General features: G+C 37.4%; 1 protein-coding gene across 3 annotated transcripts in view; it reads right to left on the bottom strand.

The window, feature by feature from the left end:
• Positions 1-24,298, bottom strand: part of DISC1 (DISC1 scaffold protein) — a 172,935-nt gene that overhangs the window by 113,035 nt on the left and 35,602 nt on the right. For all 3 annotated transcript variants that reach the window (XR_008483208.1, XM_054280106.1, XM_054280105.1), the window contains exons 4-7: positions 22,926-23,076; positions 19,433-19,562; positions 14,924-15,159; positions 2,090-2,144 (exon numbers count right to left, since the gene is read on the bottom strand). Coding sequence is in view for 2 of the 3 variants with exons in the window: in XM_054280106.1 (XP_054136081.1) it covers positions 2,090-2,144; positions 14,924-15,159; positions 19,433-19,562; positions 22,926-23,076 (572 nt within the window). In the remaining variant the exon portion in view is untranslated. The remainder of the gene's footprint in view (positions 1-2,089; positions 2,145-14,923; positions 15,160-19,432; positions 19,563-22,925; positions 23,077-24,298) is intronic.

The raw sequence follows: 24,298 nt of genomic DNA, 5'->3' as shown, positions 1-24,298 counted from the left end.
AGTGGTTTCTGAGGTTTTTGTAAAGCAGGCTTTTTGGTTTTATTTAAAAAGGGCTCTTGTTTAGGAATATACCTTACAAATCTGCATTCAGAGTGAAATATTACTCAAAAAAGCAGTCTATCTGAAACCAGTAGGAAGCTGGTTAGCAAAGATATGCGGAATCAAGATGAAAAACAGCAAAATATCAAAGGCAAGTGTGCCCATTGTCATACTCTTCCATCTTTCCAGCTTATGATCTTAATCTAAAGCAGCAAAAACAGGGACAAGGACAGCAAGTAAAGCACTGGAATTGACTCTCCAATCATCTCAAGAGAAAAGAAGTTTTGAGTAACCTTCACATTTCTTTAAAACAGCACCTTGGAAAAGATAAACAAATTCTGCTAACACTGCCTAAAGGAAGGAACAGTCTACCTGGTCTCCCACACATCACAATCTTGCCATTAGTGAAAGCAGATATTAATTTCTGAAGGAAGGTGGTGAATAAGGGGCAGCACTCCCTTCCTTAGCAGGGAGAAGTTAGCTTTTGCAGCCACAGCTGAAAACAAGAGAGAAGAGGCAGAAAAGGCCATAGAAATGCCAGTGGCACAGGGGAAAAGGATAGACCTTTGACAAAAGAATATTTTCCCCATATAATAGAAAGGTTTAAAAGACCAGCTCTATTTATTTTGAGATGAAAATAATAGGATGAGATGATATGAATAAACTAAATAGGAAATTATTTGGAGGAATCTCACTACATGCTTCCTATTTATCTTCTATAACAAATAAAAGTAATCACATAGGACTGGAATAAAATTAAAATAGTATTTTATCTATTGAAAATGTAAAGAAAAAAAAATCCAAGCTGTGACAAACTACCTCACAGACTTCTCTACTGTAACCCAATGGCTTCAGCTGCTATTGAAAAAGTGTCTAGCTACTATGGTGATAAAATAAAACCTCATGAGACTTTTTCTGGGAAAAAGGTAAATTCCATATCTTATGCTTTAGCTTGCAAATGGCTTGAAACAACACTTGAAACATCACTTTGAGCTACTTAATGTCTCATTCATTTTAGTAGATGAGCTGTAGGTCAGTTACAATAGTTTTCTTGACCCTTTATTCATAGTCATTTAAAAAATACAGCGGTAATCATTGTTGTAGTCTATATTAATTTTCCCAAGATGTGGGTATAAGCAAGGAATAGAGAAAATGAGCTCAAAATAGAGTGGAAGAGAAGAAATGAGTGGTTATGAGATGCAGTCTTCAAATTATCTTTTCCACAGTGCACAGTCAAAGTGGTGGCCAAGACAATTAGGAAGAACATATGATGAAGGACAAAATTTTTACTGATTTCGGTAACTGCTATTAGAGAAAACATGAAAAACAAGTTTATTTCAGAGTATAAATTCATTATTAATCAAAACCCAGAAATATTTTTCACTTCCTGTTTTATATAGATCTATGTGAATTGCCTAGAGTAAATGGATCTTTTTTTCCTAGAGCATTCATGGAGCAACTGGGCCATTCTGAAATAAAACTTTAGTGTTCTACTTCTTGAAAGGAGCCCATGAAATAAGAAAGATAAAGGAAAAGAGTTAACATTTCTAGTTAGAAAGAAAAATTGTGCTAAATAAGCTATATCACTTTTCTTTGTATTTTTAAAGGGTATGAAAATGAGATTGCTAGCTAGATTATTAGTGAAATGGTGGGGAAAAGAGGTACTTCATTTATGCTCTTCCCTTCACACCAACAAAACCAGTTAGACAAGAAAGTAAGAGATTCTGTATTAAGAGCCAAAGCATTCAGCTGTGACCATGGTTTCATGAAGCTGAGGAGTGTGTTCCTGAATAGAGACCTCAGCAAGAGCATGGATTGCTAGTAAAAAAGCTGAGAAAGAAGAGATTACTCTGCTTCCTGAAGTATTATAATCCCTGTGGCCTGTTCAAGCAAAAAGTTGGGATGGGCTTTTCAGTGTATGTTTAAAAATATTTATATGCAAAATCTTCTTAGAAGGAGCACCACAAAACCAACTTCCTAAAACAAAGACAACATGCATGCTATGATCTGCTTCTGTAAATATTCTGAAGAACTGAAAACATGTACTTACTTTGGCAGTAGTTTCTTTAATGGACATACTGTACAACTGTTCTTTCTCTTGAAGGCTAGAAGGAATTAAAATAAAATAGAATAAATAAATAAAATAAAAAAGTTAACCTCTGCTTAACATGGCCTGCTACACAAGACACATTTTTATATGGAAATAGAGTTAAGCTGACTCATACCAACACAACAGAGTCAATACCAAGACAAAAACTATGCTTCATTCAGGGTTGCTAATGACTAACCAACATCACCTTTACAGTTCTTTATTAACAAGTATACAGATTTTACTTACCCTTTGAAGCACAATTATGATTGTTTGCGTAATCATAATACCTAAAGCAAATTGGGAAGTTCCCAGAAATGTCCAGGACTGGTGTTTTGCTAGACTATCATCCAAAAACCTAACACAAAGGCATTTCTGACGCAAAGAACTGGCAATTTACAACCCAGTTTTCAGCTCTACCAGAAAAAGTTCAACGACAGCCACTTGTTCTCACAGTAATTTTACATGAAATACCAGTAATCAGTTTCTTTACATTCATAAAAACCTACCAAATATTTTCACCGAATTGATGCAACAGTGGGCTGAAATTGAGGCATGACCCATGCTTATATGAACAAAATGAAAGGGTTTTTTCCGTATATTAGAAGCATGGAGGTTTCCTACTTTTCTATTATCAGATCTGAAATAAACATCTTCTTTTGGCTCTTGTAAATATATCCACCATTTACATTTCTAACATGAAGTTCAAAAATCCAAGCAAATCAAACATCAGGAGTTAGGAGAGAGGTTATTTTTTGCAATTTTTGCTTTAATACTCCCCTCTCTCTGACTTAGGAGGTGTACACTTTTTCTGCATTGTTCAATTACTTTATCACACACTATTTTCTTTTCTGTCAAACACCTCAGTTCTGTGTATGTGACAGTCAGCACACTCCATTAGCAGCATCTCAATTTTTCCTCATGCCTTATGTGTTATAAAAACTATTTATTTCATGACTTAGCGTTACTATTTTTTCCCAAACAAGAACTAATGATATATTTCTGAGCTTTTCTCTAGTGTTAGGCATTGAAATATCCAGACATATCAGAGACATCACTGGATTTATTTCAGTGACACTCCTGCATGCCAAGGCAGCGTTGTATTAATTTTACAGGTGGAAGAAACAAAAGCCACAGTTATTCAGAAAGCACATTATGACTGAGTGCCTGTTTTGACATGCACACAGCCCCTGCTGCCTATGCATTCCTCTTCTGTGTGCATTTCAATTTTCTTTTGAGAACCTGCCCTGATTTTCCAAGCACAGCACTTCCTGAGCCCTAGTTCAAGAGTCAGCATTTTCACGAGCATGAATCCCAAAGCAGGTGAAGTTGGAGTTGCAAACAGCTATTGATCACCTACAGAAAGGCTGGTTGGACCATCCTGGCAAACTGCACACAGGAGTGAAATGGCCTCAGAGGCAGAATTCAGAGTATCATTTAATCACATTAATGAGGCACCTATTTGCATTGCTGTCCCTAATACCCTGCTTCAAGGAGCACACATCTTTCCTATCTACAGCCCAGCCAGGCCTGTCACCTCATTACCACCCCAGCACCTGTGCAATGAAACAATCAGAAATGCAACTGCCTACCTATGTAAAAGTGCTTAATGACATTTCTCACAGAGTCTCAAATGTCTCCCTTTTCTACAGCAATATATGTGCAAAACACAAAGTATTGCTGGTGTAATGATGCCATTATCAGCTCCCTGCTTGCCTCTGGGCATGCCAGACAGAATGAACTATTTAGCCACTTCTTTTCTTATGCTTTGGAGCTCCCAGTTACTTTCAGCATCTCCCACAATTGGCATCTGAGCTGGTCAGGTTATGTAAAAAAAAGATGGGCTTTGTGTACAGATGTCAAGGGGCAGCAGCAAGGCTGCAGTGTGTAATTGAATGAATACTGGGTGACTGACCCAATTGTACTGAAAATGCCTCATAAAATTCACCTCTAAAGACCCAGGCCATAATAAAATATAAAGTGCAGTTTTAGCCAGAAGAACAACAGTATATAGATGGCAACTCTAACAAATATCTTCTGTGTGCTCTTCCTCTCATCTGTTTCCTTTCCTCACAGAAAGCCCCCCTCAGGTTCATACATTTCACTGCTCTGCATAATTCACACAGCTAACAGGAAAAGAGATCAATTTTTAACCTCTTTTGAAGCAATGCATTCAAAACAGCATGGCAAACTAGGACTGAGTTGTCAAATCTGCATTGCTAACAAGGATGCACAAACCCATGCAGACTTTCAGGACCAGGTGCTGAGTGGGAAAAAACATTCTCCCTATACCCAGATTTCTTTTTCATGAGTCTCTAACAAGTCACTAAAAAGTAAATAAGGAATCAAATGCTGCCACTACTTACTACGGCTTTAAGATAATTTTGAGGAGTTTTAATGGAATTTTATATTAATCTGACCAATATCAATAAAGGATATCATTAGTAAGTAATTCATCTGACCCAAGCTAGTGATAGCTGGATTAACCAGAAACTCAAATCTAAAGATCCTTCTGTTACAGATAACAGCATTCACATAGACTCTTACAAGTGTATTTGTTTTATTTAGGGCACAAATTCCACAGTAATATTCTGTTTCAAATCCTTGTTAGCCTTCAGAGTGATATCAGAGGAATCCCTTACCCCTTGCAGAGACTAGCCCATCATACAACACACACACAACAATCAAAAACATGTAGGAACCAGCCATCGTTACCAACTACAAACTGCTTTTAACTACATTTATTCCCAGGTTGCTTTCTTCTACCACAAAACACTGTAACAGAGAAGCCCCTCACAAGCTTTCCAATTAACTGACAAGGTAATGACCCACAAGAGTAACCAGGCAGTCAATACTGATTCATTCTACCAACAAAGAGCTTTAACCGCCATGATCTATTACATGTGACTTGAACCAGAAACAGCATTTTCTTTTACAACCACCCTGGAGCATCATATTTCATTTTAAGAGGGGTATTCTGTCTGCTTAAAAGCTGCTTTAGCTATTACTACAAGGGTAAACGACTTTAGAAAGAGCTCTTTGGAATAACACAAAATTCTTGCCTGGGAAGGCGTCCATAGTTTTGACTCCTTGCTATTCTTCTCTGACAGAACAGCTAATCAAGAGTTTGACAGCTTCTCCTCACAGTCTTAGCAATCCATTATGAGGACCATTTAGAACTTACTTCTCAAATTCATTATAAGCTAACTATATCACAGAGAAAGCAAAATTCTTGACCCAGCTGATGCAAGGACTAGAATAAGACAGGAATTGAATTAACACAAATTTAACTGACTAAATATGAAGGAAAAGAAAGGTTTTTAACACTTGCAGAATCCACAGCAATCTATACCTCATGTGCAGTGTATCTTTATTCATGTAGATGGCCACACAAGCCTTTCATTTGAATGACATGCCATGGACTTACAGACATTGGGATCCATTAGAAGGAAAAAAGAACAGGAATGTACACGTGCTACGTCCCAGAGTATCGCTGTAGACAGGCTAGACTAGGACAGGAAAGCAGGAGCTGAGGGATTATGTAATTTCTGGATGACACATGAAGCAATACTTTGGCAAAACACAGACTTTGGCTGGAGAGCTGCAGGAGGGTGTGGAAATGCTGCATGCTCAGGAAGTGATCTGGTATGTAACAACAGATTATGGGAAAAATTTTAAGATCCAAACACTTCAGGCAGTACCCTTTAAGTACCTCATTTTACTGATATTAAAGAGTTGCTACTAAATATATTTAATTGTAATAACACAGTTGGAACCCGCTGAGATGATGATGTTCATAATTGGGAATGGTATGCAGGCAAAATAAAGGAAGACATTTCAATGCATTAGGGGACAGAAAGAAGAAAAAGAATCAAGTGGTCTGGTTCCCACATTCCTCACTCTATCATACCTCCCCACATTACCACAGAGGACATTATGTGTCACAATATAATAGATAATGTTTAAAATGCCTTTTAAAAAAATCTTCTGAGAAGTTTAAATTTGCATGCAGGAATTACAGGTACTGTGGAAGTGGCTTTGTTCAAAGGAAGGCTAACTAGCACAATACTGGGAAGAATGGCTTTCTCCAAAAGGAAGGCATGTTTCTGAATGTCTTTCCTTCCACTATGCTAGTATACTTCCCTTTGCATACCAAGCTATTATGTATTTACGTTTTGCTTCCTAAGAAAAAATTCAAAGAATGCAAGTGGGCAAAAGGCAATTCATGCTGTTCTCCATATTCAATATCTATAAATATACACACTGCTTAAACAGAAACAGTTCCTGTATTAATAATAAAATTTTTATACAGCAACAAAAAGCACAGTCAGAATTTACTTTTGTATCCACACAACAGAACACGCCACACACAGGGTACTGATATAAAACAAATAAATCCTGTACTAAAAATTCTTATTTTTCATAGAGAAATTAAGCTGCCATCTCTGATCCCTTTCTGAACACACTGAAAGACAAGTAAAAAGTCCTTTAACAGCAAGTATTCTCCTTTACATTACTGTCACCTAAAAAATTATTATAGATCTTGTCATTACACTCTCAATCTCCACACCACAATACAGTGCTTAAGCAAAAAGCACTTTAATTTCTTTAAAACTAAGCACAAGTGAGAACAATTTAAAATTACCCATATTTGAATTTCTAATTCAAGAACAACAGCCTAGAGGCCCACGCTCAGATTGTATGCAAAAAGCATGATGGGCTGAACCCTCAATTCACATGAATATGTATTTCCTTCTAGATAAAAATCAGCAAATTTAAACAATTTACAGTTTGAATTTGGCCCAGAGTAATGAGACTGCCTGCAAACAATAAGGCTACTGTGATCCTTCTCATGATCACAACTGCAGGGACCATGGCTTTTACAGCTTTATGTCTTCTAACATGATTCTTGCTCCAATTCTGAAGTCGCAAGAAGCTATACTCTCTTCGAAGATAAAAATATATAAACTAAGCCCTACACTTGTCATCTTGCTTTTAACAACAAACAGAAGCTGACCTTCAAAAAAAAAGCTTTTGTCCAGTCCCTTGCAAAAAAAAAAAAAAAAACAATCACAAGTGCTACCTGGGGAACCTTTGGTGTAAATGTCTGCTACAGTCTACATCAAGGCAAAATTCCACCAAAAGTCTTCAGTATATGGACTTCACTGTGCTTTTAGCGAATAAATCTACAATATAAAACCAAATCAATCAATAACTTCCTTGTGATTTTATAGTTCCCTCAATGGGCATATCTCAGAAAGTTTTGAAAACAACTCATAAAAAAGAGCTTTGAACAAAACTATATTTAACAAGAGACATCTTTAAGCTAGACACGTACAACTAGGACTAAAGAAAAAAAAAAGAAGAAAAAGCAAAGAAAAAACATACTTGTTTCCAAAGTTTTCTGGAGGAAAACCAACAGATTATTATTTACAGATACCATGGGCAGATTTTAGACCTACAGGGCATTGCTGGCTTTACACTTCTTCTCAATTAGGGACATTCAGGGCTAGAATGCATTAAATGCACAAATGTAAACCACCACTTTTTGTTCTCTTTTGAAACTCTTTACCACAAAGTTTGATTCTACCTTATCAAGAAAGAAATGGGATAACAAGATTTTCATTCCATGTGATTGTCTCATAAGCCTGTCTGGGCTACACATCTGAGTATCACCATACCAAGAAAGCAATTTTTCAGCCAAGCACGTAAATTCCTTTTCATCTTAGTGCAATGATCCATGGGACTTAAAACAATGGTATTTTCACAACAGCATATCTTTTTAATGGGAAGTAAAACCACTCTTTAAACCTAAGTCAGGGTTTTACAAATAAACTCTGATTTTTTTCTTCTATAATGCAGCCCAGAGAAAACTTCTATATGACAACAGAACTAGTTAAAAAAATACAAAAACAGAAAATTTCTGCTCAGCTAATGTGGTAAAAATCCAATTTCTTTATCTAAACCTGAAAGTGCTCTTGAGGAAAGGACTTGGACATTAAATACAAGGAGAGAAAAGTTGTGTTTAATTCATAATAAAAATGAAATTTCTGGCAGCTGCAAGGACTAGTCACCTGAATTAGAAGTAAAATGCAAAGTCTCACCTTGGAAAATGTCCAACCTCAAAAATTAATCTGATCTGAGACAACAACTATCAAGAGATGTACTTTAAGGTACAGGAGGATCACACTTTCTGCACATTTCAATCTACAAAGTTCTCGAAGGAATATGAATGAGAACCTGAAATTATGCACCTACCTCTGAGTGATCAGAGAGCTGGCTTTCTTCTTTTTGAAGAGCAATTTGCTCTTTTTCAAGCTATCATTTGTAGAGCAGTATTTCTTCACTGTTGCTATACATCAAGGATTGCTCTAATACATGTGCTACCCCACTCAGAATTTTTCAAGAGTCAGAACTGGAAATACACTTTCTCAATGTTTGTATAACCTCAGCTCACCAATAGGGTCTCTCACTGACTCATGGGTTGCTCAGTGACTGTATTTCCCTTTGTCAGCTCTCAAAGACTTACACCTATAGGAAGCGTACTTTAAAAACTCATCATCCTGCCCAGCTCTTGCATACATAAGAACTCTAAACAGAGTCAACTCTTGTTTGCTGAGTGCTGCCAGATAGTAGCCCCCGTTAGGAGACATGAAGAAAAATCAGGGCATTGGATGACACTTCACAATTTTTTATAAGAATGATTAATCAAAGTGCTTTCTTAAATGCCAGCAATACAAAGACAGAGGCAGAATCTCAGTATGGTTTTGGGGTTTTTACATAAAATCACTCCAGCAGAAACTATCAGTTCACAGACACCTGAAGATGCTGCTGGCATCTTTAATCATCACAACAAGCTCTATTTTTATTGCCATGTATTGAGAAATCTTCTGGTCCTATAGAACACTGTTCAGAGAGCCAAACCAGCTAGCTGTTTCAACCAATCAAACCATTCATATGGTGCTGGGTTTCCCACCACTCTTCTGCCAGCTGATGCTGCAGGGCAGTTGAAGCAGTTGTTGCTTCAGCTGCTATCAGGAACAGGAGCATCAGAATGAGAACAAAGGGACAATCAAGCAGCTATCTGCAGGAGCAGTTCATCACATCCTAAGTAATACTTTCCCCAGATTTTCTGACATATCAATATATCCCCATTCTTCTGCTACATCTGTCTGGACTGCACAAAAACTAGAGCTTGCCCACAGCAGCTGCAATTATTCTCCTAAGAATAACATCCATTTTATTTCACTGACTGAAAGGGTCTGTCCCTGATATAGTTGCTAGCTGTTTCTCTTCATTATATACAGACTAATTTAGTATCACACATTGATTGAGACAGCTGGTCATTTTTCCCTGAAGAGAAGTAAATCTCATTGTGCACATACCCAGAGGAATCAGCACATACGTGGCCTGGGCTTTACAGGCTGCTACGTCCCACTGGATGCTGTTCAAGTAAGCAGGGGGAACCAGATGCTCAGCAGGGAAAACCAGATTCCTCATTACACCATACACGTGAGCACTCAAGCAAGTGTTACTTATCCTTCTGCTGCGACTTTTTCCTTCTATAACACTGCTTGGAAGGACAAAATACTGCCTTTAAGATTGCTCCAAAACAATTCAGAGCCAAGGGGTGGTCAGCAAGACCCACTCACCCTTCAACAGTCCCATCTGGCCTGTGCACAAGTCTGACAGAGAACGGAGATTGATAGTGCACTATCGTGGCTTGAATGAAGTGACTCCATCGCTGAGTGCTGCTGTGCCAGACATGCTGGAACTCCAGTACGAGCTGGAGTCCAAGGCAGCAAGGTGGTACGTCACTATAGACATTGCCAATGCATTTTTCTCCATTCCTCTGGCAGCAGAATGCAGGCCTTAGTTTGCCTTCACATGGAGGGGAGTGCAGTACACCTGGAACCGACTGCCCCAGGGGTGGAAGCACAGCCCCACCACCTGCCATGGACTGATCCAGGCTGCACTGGAAAAGGGTGAGGCTCCAGAACACCTGCAATATATTGATGACATCATTGTGTGGGGGAATACAGCAATGGAAGTGTATGAGTAAGGAGAGAGGATCACCCAGATTCTGCTAGAAGCCAGCTTCCCCATCATGAAAAGCAAAGTCAAGGGACCTGCCTGAGAAATCCAGTTCCTGGGAGTAAAGTAGCAAGACAGATGGAGTCAGATTCCCACTGAGGTCATCAACAAGATCACCACAATGTCTCCACCAACCAGCAAGAAGGAAACACAAGCTTTCCTAGGTGCCATAGGTTTTTGGAGAATGCACGTTCCTGAGTACAGCCAGATTGTGAGCCCTCTCTCTCTACCCAGTTACCTACAAGAACACTTTCCAGTGGGGCCCTGAACAGCAGCAAGCAGTCTCTCCCAATGACAAAACATAACAGCCCATTCTAAATCCTACTTTCCTAAGTTTGTATGTGAAACTATGTTGAAGTCTTTTTTTTTTCCAACTTTGCTCAAGTAAACCAAGTTCTCTAAAAAAATTCCACCTTTTGTTTTATCAGGCTTTGTCCTCAACCATAGTTGCTGAATACTTTGAGTATACTCCAACAAATATGATTTACACCCCCCTGAGTACTTGTACTTAATTTCAAATTGATCTTTCTCAAATGAACTCCAGGCATCAAAAAAGCAGAGTGAACTGGCTGCATAAATGTTCAAGTTCAGTTCCTTGCACCACTGGCCACCCTCTAATAACTAATACACATAAACGAGAATTTCCTTATCTTCAGATGGTCCCACAAACCCACCATAGAACAAATGCCTACTAATCAAAAACTGTTCCATGTGAAGAAGAGGTGGAGCATTCTAATATTTTGAAAGGTACATAATTGAATTTCTTTCAACCAGCAATCAGTGCCCAGACAATAGTCCAGATGGAACAGTGCAATTTATTTTAAGAATGGCATGCTGTAAGAACACATGCATCTGCAGATATGGATAAAACAAAGAAACTGCAAAATGAAACTAAAAATGAACTGAAGTAAAACAGATTTCCCTAGTCGGTGTTGTGAAATGGAAAGAAACAAATAAAGGAACTAACAGATATTGAAGTGAATAAGTCAAATAATTAATATGGTCTTCTTTTATAATTAGAAAATGCAAGTTACACCAGCTAAAAACATGTATTTCTGAAATGGTGTCCAGTAGTGAATATGAAAATTATATATTTGGATACTTTTTGCAATCTCCAGAAGAAAGTACCTCATGCTGAAACACCCAGGCCCATTTTCCTCTGATTTCAGTGTGTTGTCTTCAGTTAAAACATGGCACGTGTCACAGTGCACATAACACCAGCTGCTCCCACCTTTTAAACATATCTCCACGCAAACTCATTCAAGTGAACTGAGCTTTTGCCCTGCAATTTCCCATTTTAAAATAATTATTATGCCCTTTAGCTTACCAAGAGCAATTAAGCCTGTCTGGATGAGCAAAACGACCACATTCTGCAGTCTCAACCTCAGTGAGAATTCCCCGTCAAAACATTCTTCTTTGTCCATTAACCAGCAGGTTTGAACCATGCCTTCCAACAGCCCTCAAGTAAGGTCCTGGGGTAATGCACCTAACATTTCTTAGTTCTTCAAACTCAAAGCATACTTTAGGTATTGACAAAGGCTCTTTGTATTTAAAAAGTTCAGCACATAGCAAAGATAAGGCAAAACAAAGAACACTCCTGAAAAAATAACAACACTTGACAAGAAAAATAAGCTTAGAACCAATGCTCATCCCAGTGTTGTATTTGACTTGCTCTTTTCCTCCTTCACACAGAAGGGCAATTACTTGAGCAAGTATTCTTTGTTTAATATATCCTCTCATGTTCCTGGAAGTTTGCTCCAATATATTGAATATTTTTTTATCTTTTAGTGAGCTGCAAGTCACCAAATACAATTCATTACAGCACAGATTGTCTTAAGAGATGCTTCACACTAGCCCTGCCTGTGTTGCTCCAGTGCTGAATGCAATTCATGTAGTCAACAAATAATTATGCAAAAGCACGTTATAGCAGTACTCTACTGACAAGCACAATGCTGCTAGAATAAATACAGAGTATCTTGCAGCCCAACAGCGAGGGGTTTGTAATTCACTGTCCATTGATATTGACCTTTCTACATAATCACTGATCTCGAGCACATGTGCATGAGTAATAGCTTTATTTCTCACACAGATAGCTCTAAATTTAGAAAACTTTTTTTCTCCTCTGCAACTATTCCTAAAATCAAATGCACATTTCCAGAAAAACCTCTTTCAGATTAACTATGCCAAGACTTTGGAATTTAAAACTAATATGTTGAACTAGCATCAACAAAGTATGTAAACCTGTCACCTAATAAACAATACTTCTTCCACAAGTACTGATTTAGAATAAGTCAATTCAAGTTGCAACCATGGAAATTCTGGAAAGACAAAGGAAAAAGAGTTTACAGCAAGGGTGGTGAAATGCAGGACGCAAAATATCCGTCTTTGAAGATATACAAAACTCGGAGAGATAGGACACTGAGCAACCTGATCTCACCAGGAAATTGTAGCCTCACTTGGAGGAGAAGTTTAAACAAGATAATCCCCTAAATTACTGTCTAACTATATGACAATCTGGGGGATGCCCATAGGCACACAGGAATTAAACCCACACCAAATGTCTTACTATGCGCAAGATGTTTTTTCATCTTACAGAAGAAGAACAGGCTGGAATCAGACATAAAATCTCTGTACCTGAGGTATGACAGACTGCACAGCTCAAAAAGGAAGCCACCCATCAGTTAAGCTCACTGTTAATCTGAATAAACTCTCACTGTTAAATAACTGCATTTATGTGTCCTGTATTTGGTTTAGCTGAGATGGAGTTCACTTTCCCCACAGCAGCCCCCACAGTGCTGTGCTTTGCACTCATGGCTGGAAAGGCACTGGTAACACACCAGTGTGGGCTGGCACAGCATCAGCACTCTCTCTCCAACATTCTGCCCTCCCACACCAGCAGTAGGCTGGGGTTCAACAAAATCCTGGGAAAGGACATACCCAGGACATCTAACTCCCACTGACCAAAGGGATATTCCATACTACGGGATGTTTGGGATGTCTGCTGATAAAAAAGCTAACAGAAGGAAAGGAAGCAAGGCCATTCATTATTTAGAGTGTTTGCCTTCCAGAGCAACCACTACATGCGCTGAAGCCCTGCTTCCTGGGAAGTGTCTTGACATCACCTGGTGATGGAAAGTAGAGAATAAAACCTTTGTGTGCATGCATGCAACATTTTGCTTTTGCTTCAGTAAACTGCCTTATCTCAACCCATGGATTGTTTTCCATCTGGTATTTTCTCCCCAGGCCAGCTGAGAAGAGGGAGTGATAGAGTGGCTTGGTGAGCACCTGGTGTGCAGCCAAGGTCAACACACCAGAGTCCCAACAGCAGAACTCCAGCTATGGGAATGAGAGCAGAAGCATCTCACCACAACAAAGTCAACCAACAGGAAAAAAAAAAAGAAAGATGTTTCATTCATTGCATCTTTTAAAAATGAACAGAAAGGAAAAAAATTTTAAAATTTTCATTCCTGTTATAAACTCATTTTGAATAATGAATGCCTGTTTTCTCTCAAGTGATTGTGCTATTTATGGTGCTAGTAAGAGAAAATTCCTCCTGAACCCATACTATTTAACTCACTTTTAAATAACTTCCCAGTGAGGTAAGTGCAACCCAAATATTACAGCAGCAATGAAAATAATTTGAATATTCTTTCATAAGCAAACTCAAAACTAAGAAAACTCAAATCAGTTTCTCATACTGCTTAAGATCTTTTATTCCTCAATCTCAGAAACACAGGTATAAGATATTATTAAAACAAAATAAACTTAATGCAAGAAACTATTTCTCATAACCTAATTTAAACTTTTAAACACATGTCAAAAGAGAAGAATACCTCCTCTATAAAATGTTCTGCTGACTTAAAAAAAAACTGTATAAATTAGCACACATGAGCAGCAATTTCTCATGAATGTTAATACAACCAAACTAAATCCAATAAACATGATGGGAGATAAAAAATTGCAAGCAAGATGGTTTTTGCTTTTCTGGAAGAAAAGTACATTAGAATAAACAGGAATTTTATTTTCTCTTGGTGACATGGCAGCAGTACCACTTTCAAAGTCCCATCACCAATGTCCAGTACAGTTTCAGTACTTCAATTGCTTTTTTAAATAAAGATGAGGTTATTTCCAAAATACTGCCAAGAGTAGCTATTTTTCCATTTAAAGGATGCATCTACTGTTCATTTAACTGTGAGTGTCCCAAAATTATTCATGCTGCATCCTCCTCCCCACTGCCTCAAGTCCACTGTCTGAGTCTAGCACTCTGAGGAGTTTATTGTATTTATAATTTCATGGAAGCAAGAAGCATCTCTAATATTTACTTGAATGGTGCCTAGTACACACTTTCAGGCTGTAAGAAATATGCTTGAATTACTGCATTACCAAACTGGGGAAAGAATTCCACCAGCTAACGAGAAATATAGTGTAAGCTGATGATAGGAATTAACAGTTGATGGACACACATGCTTTCTGCAGGTGGGTCTTCACCATAAGAGAACATTAAGTGCAAGACATTCAAATAACTAAACTCCTCTGAGGAAATACATCGATAGTAGAACTCCAACATCTCTTCTCAGAAAGTTTTAAAGTGTCTAAATCCAGATAATTAGCTAGCACAATGATGAAGAAAACAAGTGACAGTCAATTCAGCAGAACATACAGGAAGATATAAGACTCACATCTAAATTGGAATTTAAATACCTCTTTATTGGTCCTGGAAGATCTAAACTGAGTGGAATTCGATAGGAGGATGCTAAGGTGTCATCCACAGCCTTGCTTATTTCCTGCAGCTCCCTCAAAGAAATGCAGCCAAGTAAAGCAGCCAGTTCACAGTCCTGTGACTGAATAAGCCTATCTTGTTCTTCAATTTCTCTTCTCAGCTGTTGATCTTTTCCTTCTAATATGGCCAGTCTTGTTCGGAGATCTTCAATTTCTTTCTGCATAGAACAGAAACCAAAGTTTACTATGAATCTTATAAAAGAAACCCATTCACCTCTAAGAAAAAAAAGTACAAGTGTCAGAAGTAGCATGAATTAAATATGTCCAATTCAGCAAACATTCAATGAGACATCTTCTTGTTGACACACAAAAACTCTTATTTCAGTTGTACTCAGAAACTCTAGTGCTTCCAGCAGTCTGAAACTCACCACCTCCAGCTCAGTACCACACTTCACGTTCCTCTTCCAACACCTACTCTCAGTCCTCTTCCACTTTTAAAATACATAGGTATTTCACAATCACAAGCTAAAAACTTCCTACCAAAAAAACAAATGTCTGATCACCCATGGCAACAGAATCTTGTTCTACAGACTGGCAGCTAAACTGATCAAACATCTATCCTGCAGAATATCCCTGCAATGGTTTATCTGATGTTTCCAATTCGATATGAAGCACAGGATGCAAGCAGAGAATCACCTACTATCTAATCAGCCCCTCTCATAATTAACATTTCATATTAACTAAAAAGCACAAAATCCTTCCCTTGACTTAAAATGCACAGAACTTCAACATCAGTTGCACTCACTTTTCTAGAAGTTCAAATTGTGTGCATTATGATATTGATGTTTCTTGCAAGAGCAAAATACAATTTTTAGAACCATAGAACTGTAGAATCATTAATGCTGAAAAAGAGCTCCAAGATCATTGTGCCCAACTTTGACTGAACAGCACCTTGTCAACTAAACCAGAGCACTAAGTGCTATGTCAAGCCATTCCTTGACCATTTCCAGGGATGGTGACTCTACCACCTCCCTGGGCAGCCTACTCCAAAGCGTGACCACCCTTCCAGTGAGGAAATTCTTCCTCATGTCCAATCTTATTCTCCCCTGGTACAGCTTGAGGCCATTTCCTCTTTTCCTGTCAATTATTACTTGGGAGAAGAGACCAACCTGGCTACAACCTCCTTTCAGCTAGAGAGTGATAAGGTCCCCACTGAGACTCCTTTTCTCCAGGCTAAACACTCCCAGCTCCCTAAGCTGCTCCTCATCAAATTTGTGCTCCAGACCCTTCACCAGCTTCATTGCCCTTTTTTGGATGTGCTCAAGCACCTCTATGTCCTTCCTGAAGTGAGGAGGCCAAAAGATTAAAAAAAAAATCTTCATTAATTTGTACATCAACCTTTAAAAGGTTTTTCCTTGAAAACCCAACAGATAGCTTGCATCCAAGGAAGCAGCACTTGTTGAAGGAAACTGGGTTGCTGAGTTAAAGTTGTCATCAAACTGGCTGAACATCATGCTGGAGAATATGATTCGACTCCTACATTTCTTACTGTCTCTGTGAAACTTTGCAAGCCATTTAAACTATTATGTCCACACATAGCCACAGATTGTATGTTCATAATTTTCTATACAACCTGCAAAAGATCTCTGACATGCTATCTATAGGCTCTCAACAGAAATCAAAGCTCAATTTCAAACTCTGATCACATTCAGTCCAACTAAAAATAAAAATGAAAAACAAAAAACCAAATCTTTAACAAGTAAAAAACTAGGCATTACAAAACTGACATTAGAATCAACCATATGGCTTTTTATGGCAATTCATTTCTCCATTCTGCAGCTGAGCAAATGGCAGTAACACCCGAAATGGTGTTGCAGAGATAAAATTAAGTGGGTTTGAATCACTAAGATGCCATGTTGATTAATACTATAAAAGGAGCCCACTCACAAATTAATAAACTTCTATTCAAAAGAAGGTTTGAGTGGCACACAGTAAAAGGGTTCTGGGGTCAAATACTGAGTAATGAATATAAAATAGTATTCTGAATATCTGAACAGAGACTTCAGTTATGTATGAGGCAGGGATCTAAAAGGCATAATTCAATATTACAGACTCTTATAAAACATATGTACTATGCACAGATAACAGACTTTGGCATTTCTTTGCTTTTTAGAGTTTAACTTGATAACTTTAACATTATTTAATGTTTTCAATGCAATTTGCATGAAGCTTAGTTCACAAATTTTGTTAACAAACATACTTTCAAGTTTGCTGCACTGTAACCAGCTTTCCCAAGTATCACTTAGAACAAGATATGGTCCTTGTACATTCAAAGGTTGAATAGCTCCAAAATTTCAACTTCTAATAGTCCTGCACACTAGGTTTCCTCAATTACTTTCCTCCTTCTATGGTTTTAGACATAGCAAGAAGAGAATGGTGTAGCCCATGTTTCAACCCACAGGCATTTGTCAAGGAGAGAAAGGTCAGCAGACCAAAAACATCAGTTTTGTTTCTTTCAGTCTCAAATTAGGCTTTTAGTGTGCACAAAGGACAATTCTGTCTCTGTTTTACTGGCTTGGGAATACTGCCAAAATCTTAATAGGCCCTACTTAATACAGAGACCTCCATACTCTGTGAAAATGTAGTAATTGCAATCACTGCAATAAGCAACCTACATGGGAACAGAAAGCAAGATGAACAGAATCTGGTTTTATAATCACACTTTTAGTATTGAAATGTACAACATAAATAGATACTAGAAGCACACAATCTGCATTCACAGAAAGAAAGCTGCTCTGCTCAGGAATAGTTCACAGGCATTCTTGGGAGCATGGAAATTTTAATCAGTAAACTCGAAAACTCCCGCATTCTTTTCCAGAAATGCAAAAAAGCTTTTAGCATGCTCTTGGTCAGCCTCCAGGGACAGATAAAAAGGGCCTAAAGTCTCAACATGGAGCAGCAGATGATATTCATATGACTAAACATAAGCTGGAGTTCTACTTTGCAGATTTGAGTTTAAACTGGGATTTCCAACACAACAGCTAATCAGCACTGACTGTACACCTCCAGCCTCACTTATGGACTGATGGTCACCATGCAGTAGAGATTGCAACAGAAATATTAATACATAAATTATAGATACTGCCACAGGTTTTCAAATCCCTGAATACAAATGCAGAACCAACAGAACAGAGCAGAAAAAGTAAAGTGGGGCTGAGGAAAATTTTAAAAAAAATTACTTCTGATCATGCAAGATTTTGGACAGGAGCAATCCTTAGGGATTCCTGGGTGCATACAACCACCACAGATCAGCATTCCCCAGAACCTTGAATTCCCAGTAATTTTGATAAAATGCTAATAAATAGCATGCCTGTATAATGGTGTGGTTAATTTTTCCCCAGTATAAGCACAGAAGAATAAAGATTCAGCTTGAGCAAGTGTAAAAATTAGCTGTTGTGGAGTCTTAAGTACAGCAGTTTTCAGTTCAATATCTTGAGGTGGCTCTTGGATGCCTAGATTTAAAAAATTTTCTACATGCTTTAATGCTGAGCTACACTATTTCTCCTCTTGTTGATGAAATGAACCTAAAAAATATAAAGGAGATGAATAGAATAAAAAAATACATTTCTTCACCTAAGTACAATTTTGCAATGACCACATAAGATGTTTTTCTCTATTTCTCTGCAGGTTTTTTTATATATATAAATTTATGTGTGCACACACACAGAGACTACTATAATATTGGATCCACCAAAGGAATGAAAATATCCCAAAAAAATATTACAAGATGAGACCACAGAAAAAAAGAAAAATTAGCTCTCTAAGGTGCCACTTTACTGAGTGTGATCACCAAGGTTTAAAAGAGACATAACTAGACAGTATATTGAGATTCTTGAAGGATGGTGAAAAGAAAAAGCTAAATTTTGCTTAGAAGGCTTGCAGACTTAAAATTGGACTAATGCCATCTTGAAACATTCCATTTGCCAAACTATCACGTTGTGACATCATGTGTCATTGTAATGCTATTGTTAGCAAATGCTAACTGCTCCGTGATGATTCCTTCATCCTTATGAAAAGCATCAATCATCTTTCAGGAATAAAAGCTGGTAAATCATGCATTTATAGTAAATTCTAACCAGAAACGGATGAAAACTTTTTGTCTTCAAATAAAAAACTTTGGAAGATCAGTGTAATATTAAAACATCAAATTATAACAAAGAGCATGCTTAAAAAGATAATGAGGAAAGTTTAAGCATGCACACAAGCCACCAAACCTTCCAGCTCTGCATTTCTGTAATGAGATTAACACAACTCCTGTGGCTGCCATCTCCAATCATCACTTAGATTATCGACTGGACTCCAGCCAAGGCTCTAATTACTACACAGAAGCAAAGTCGCTATTACAATAAATTTATTTAATTCTGTGTGACAGCTTACAAGGTTTTCCCCACACAGCACTGGCTCCTATGCACAACTTTGCAGTCCTGTTACCTGTAGTCGCTTCTTTTCTTGAAAAAGCTGGTTTCGTTTTGTGGCTGAAACCTGCGTCCTCTCCTGGGAAGTTGATCTCAAAAGTCTGAGCTCTTTTTCATGACAAAGACCATTTTCTTCATGTCTAACCCTTTGAAAAAAAAAAAAAAAAACAGCTAAAAATTAGTGGTTTTTATGAGTTTCAGTGTCTTAAGGATTAAACTGATCAGAATGCTACATGTTACCTTTAGAGTCATAACACTGCACCACCAGAATGATTACATTTCAAACAGATACAGTTAGAGAACAAGAGGTTTTTTTTCCCTTGGCATATCTTCCTTTATTATCTCAAACATTTGCACTGTTTTTACAACATGATGAAGAAAGAAAATGGAAAGCTTGTATAGCTTCAGGCTTCCCCCAGCTTTAGCATATTTCAGAAATTTATCCATCACTGCCTTGAAAGAGACAAAACTAAGGCATGTAGTTTCTATCAATACAGAGAAAAATCTCTTAGACAGAAGTTTAAAAACTTGCCAAAGCCATTTTTGCAGCTTCTGTCAGCTTTTGGAGACTACATTAGAGATCATCTGGAGTGTTTGCTCCACAATGCCAAATTTTACTTCTCTCTTGCACATCGAGTTCTTTCAAAATCACAATCAGTGGGCTTCCTCCCAGTCATCTGTGCAACCCTCAGTCGTAAATCTTTGCATGACTGGACTCCAAGGTAATCAGCACATTATGTTAAGTATCAATTCCATAATCTGCCTCTCAAAATGCACCTGCAAACAATGCAAACCCATTTTCATCTCCATGTTCCCTCCTAAGGGCACGTGCACTTGCAAAGCGCTGTTGTGTTTCTGTGTCCATCTTTAGAGACAAGTGCATGCATCTCCACATAAAGAGTACAGTTACATTTCAGTATCTTTTTTAAAAAACACTGCATCTCAAACAAAGAGTTTTGCGTCATGATTTCCCACTGTAATCTTGCAAAGCAAATCCATCCATGCCACATATAAAACATGCATCATAAGTCTGGCTTAAGCATGATTAACCACACAATTATGATCTCCATGCACAGGTGTTTAACAAGTGTGTAGAACAAGAGGTTTTCATCTATTCTGCAGGACCATCAAAAGACACACTTGCTTTATTCCCGCTCTATGGGCTGCAGAATGTACTGAAAAAGCAAAATAAAGCTTCAGCACTAATATAGGTATCATTAAGCAAGATATACATAGTGACAGTGTAGCTGCATTTCTGTATTAACAGCATGCACCAAAGAGAGATCACTATTATGAGGTGCTGGGCCATCACTGTGCCTTACAGACATTACAGGTTCCTGTGGCTCCAACCAACCACACTTCCCAGCAGCTCTGAAGGCACCTTCTTCAAGCTGGAGCTGCATCATTCCTAGAGATGTACATAATAAATTTCCAAGTGGTTGGTCAAAATTTAGAAAAAATTCCATTATAAACATAGTTTATTTTCAGAACCTTGGAAATTCCATGTGTATCTGTCTACTTGGTACTGCTGGAAGACAAACAAGATCTTTCTGATCTCACCAAACCTGACTGATTGCACAACCACAACATTTGCTGTTCGTAAGCTAAACATAACCAAATCTGGCTCCCACCACATGACCCCAATATTCTGTATCAATATCAAATCCATTCACTTAAAAACTTATTTCATAATTTAATCAAGTAAAACAAAACTGAGGCATGAATTTCAGCTTCATATCTTAAATAAGCTGCCATACACACTTTTCTTGCAAAACTATGAGATTGCCTTGACTACAGTAATATTGCCATGATCTAGTCTTCAAAGGCTAGTCTGATCATCTTTTTAATTTTCCAGGCAAAAAAAAAAAGTCTTCTTGGGTATACTGCTTTTGTTCCAATTAAAAATGAATACAAAAACTGAAGCCTACAAATTTTCCTTGAGGAAGAAGTTATGTTTGCCACTGTAGTATCTAAAAATACGGCTGGAACAGAAAGGACTTAAACCCCTGTACAGAAGACAAAGGGTACTCTTGTTGTATCAATGAGTCAGGCCACAGACAAAGCAACATAAAAGGCCACAAAAATCAAGCAAGCAAATAAAAGGGTGTCACAACAACAGTAGTTGAACTTAAGCTCTAAGAAAGGAGTGTGCACAAGACAGAAAAGGGAAGAGGATATCTATCTGATCCTGAAGACTGGCACTGCTCAGACCTGTGCAAAGAGAAGAGTTAGAGATGTAATCACCCAAAGAACAGGAACACTTTCATAAATATAACATCTATTTCATATATAAAAGCATTATATTTTATATATTACATACTTATATATTTATATATTATATATGTATTACATTTATATATTATATTTATATATTATATACATTTTACAGGATAAAAATAAGCAAACTGTATCTGAGGAATGCTTTAGTGACTCAATTTCCATGACAAAGAAGACAACACTACTTCTAATGTAAAAATCATTATTACAAATTCATGCATAGACCAAACACATATTAATGAAATAATAGAGAATGGTGTATCCTAATCCTTAAGGAATGGTAAAACAGCCTTTTAGAGCCTCAGACGGTAGAAGGAAACAGCTCAGAAGGAATACAGCTTCTTATAAACCTCCCTTATTACTAGATGCTATAAATACAGACTAAAAATACCTTCCAGTTCTCCAATTTCAGAAAAAATCATATTATCTGTACTGATTTTATCTAATTTCAAGTCTGTCAAAAATTACACATGAAGGTATTGACAAGCACACTGCAGCCTTTATATTAACAAGCTGCCAGAAAACAAAAGGCTTCTCTTCTTTCATTTGTGTGATTGCATTAGAGAATAGCTTTCAATTCCTATGAAGCATCCTCTTCTAACAACAGTAACTAGGAGCACAGATTAAGATAGACCAAGAAATGGAGACTATTTTTTTCCCTAACCTATCCCTCTTAGCCATCTGACACATCTCACTTTCCTCCCATCTTTGAAGTTATCCCTTCAAGATGAGGTTTAGAATTTATTTTTGTGACTTTGTACAGTGCTGAGCTCAATATTTCTATCTAAGAAGTGGCACACAAAAGGAAGTTCCCAAAGATCTATTCATATCAAAAAATAATCTGATTTTTATTTTATATTTAAATATCCTTTCATTGCCTGAAAGGGAGCATCAGAATTAACTCCACAGGGAAGCGTTGCTCAAGCTGCGTTGCTGTTGTATGCTCAAGCTGCCGTGTCAAGGATTCAATCCCATTCCCACTCAACATCAATGAGAAACATTCCATTTAATTTGCCAGTTCATCATGATCAATGTTTCTGAGGGGAGTTCTGAAAGAATTGTAGAAAGAAAAAAAAAATGGGGGGGAACAGGGTGGGATTTTCATAAACAAGCTCCATATGGACACATTAGATGGTAATTAAAACTCTTTATTATAGATATTCATAAGTGTATTCTGCATTTTGAGAAAAACAGAAGCACCATTTTGCACAATAATGAATCAACAAACTTACCAATTATCAGCAGCCCAGTGCAATGTTGCCTGAACTTGGGTCATGAACCTATCCAAAAAACTGCTAACAGAGGGATGCCTTGAAGGAAGCTGAAATTTTAAAGAATTTTTCTCCTTCTCCAGTTCTTCCAGTTTCCGTCTAAATTTATCAGCTAGAAATTAAATAAAAAATAATAAAAAAAAGTTAAACAGTGATAAAGGGTCCTGTTTTACCTGGGGGAAGGGAAATAGTCTCTCAACAAAAAGTAAAATCCACCTCTCCAATGGTTCTTCTTCCTCCTCTTTTCATAAAATATATCTGTCTGTTCTGCCCAAGGACAAATCAACAAGACTACAATGTAAAACAGCAGATAACCAAGATGCCAAGCTACTTTTTTTCTATGACAAGGACAAAACTGCAGGCTTCCCAGCACTTTTTTAATTTCATAGAGCTCCAAAGAATTGGCTCAAAGTTATCATCCATGCTCTTCCTACAGTAACAGATGAGAATTAAATTCTATGAAAAATGCTACTTCTCACTGCTTCAGTTTGTATTAAAACCTAGACAGCATTACATATTTAAGTTTCGACCTTATTAAAAATTTGTATTGTTATTAGGTCAAGAACAGAAGAATCACATATGATAAAAAGTGTACTTCAGCAGAAAATGCATGTGCAATTATAGCAATTAATCAGTTATCACATTCCAGGCTCTCCTGAATTATGCTCAATTTATCATCCAAAAATAAAAAGATTTACCTCCAAATTTAAAAAAATAACAGTAGTCTCCAAGAGACTGCTTAGATTCTACCATAATCCTACACGTTTCTTAGAGTAACCACTTCTCTTATATAAGTTACTTGTTTTCTGTCCCCGTGCAGAAAACAAAGGAACATCATTCTAACTACTAATTCTTAATGCAGTACATGTATCTTCTATTGTGCCACTATACCAACAAAATCACATATATGACAGATAACAAGCCTGCCATCCAAGACAGAACACCTTTGGTGATACATTAGTCAAATTAGAGAGTTTTGAGCTAACTCACAAATGGAAAACCTTTACAGTGCAGTACTCTGCTTGTGACCTCATTGCATACAATTTTGTGCGATTAGCAATCCTCTTAACATTTTCAATATGTTACTATCAGAATAGCGTCCATCTGTGCATGCTTTTTATTGCTTATTTTCTTTCTTTATCCTCCGAAGGGATTTAACATGAGAAGTTGCTTACATTTGCTGGTTTTGAGAAATGATGCATTTTTACAATAATCTATCATTAGTATTGATCTCCATTCTGCATCTGCGCCACAGGGTAGAATAAAGACAGAGACCTTCCTAATAAAACTAGATCTTTTCCCTGTCCCAGCACACTGCTCTCCAGAGTGAACTC

The sequence above is a fragment of the Melozone crissalis genome, unplaced genomic scaffold, assembly GCF_028551555.1.
Source record: "Melozone crissalis strain CALT ecotype California unplaced genomic scaffold, PUWL_Pcris_2 ptg000027l_1, whole genome shotgun sequence".
NCBI lineage: Eukaryota > Metazoa > Chordata > Aves > Passeriformes > Passerellidae > Melozone > Melozone crissalis.
Note: the sequence above shows the minus strand (reverse complement) of the source record. Positions and strands in the feature narration are given on the sequence as shown.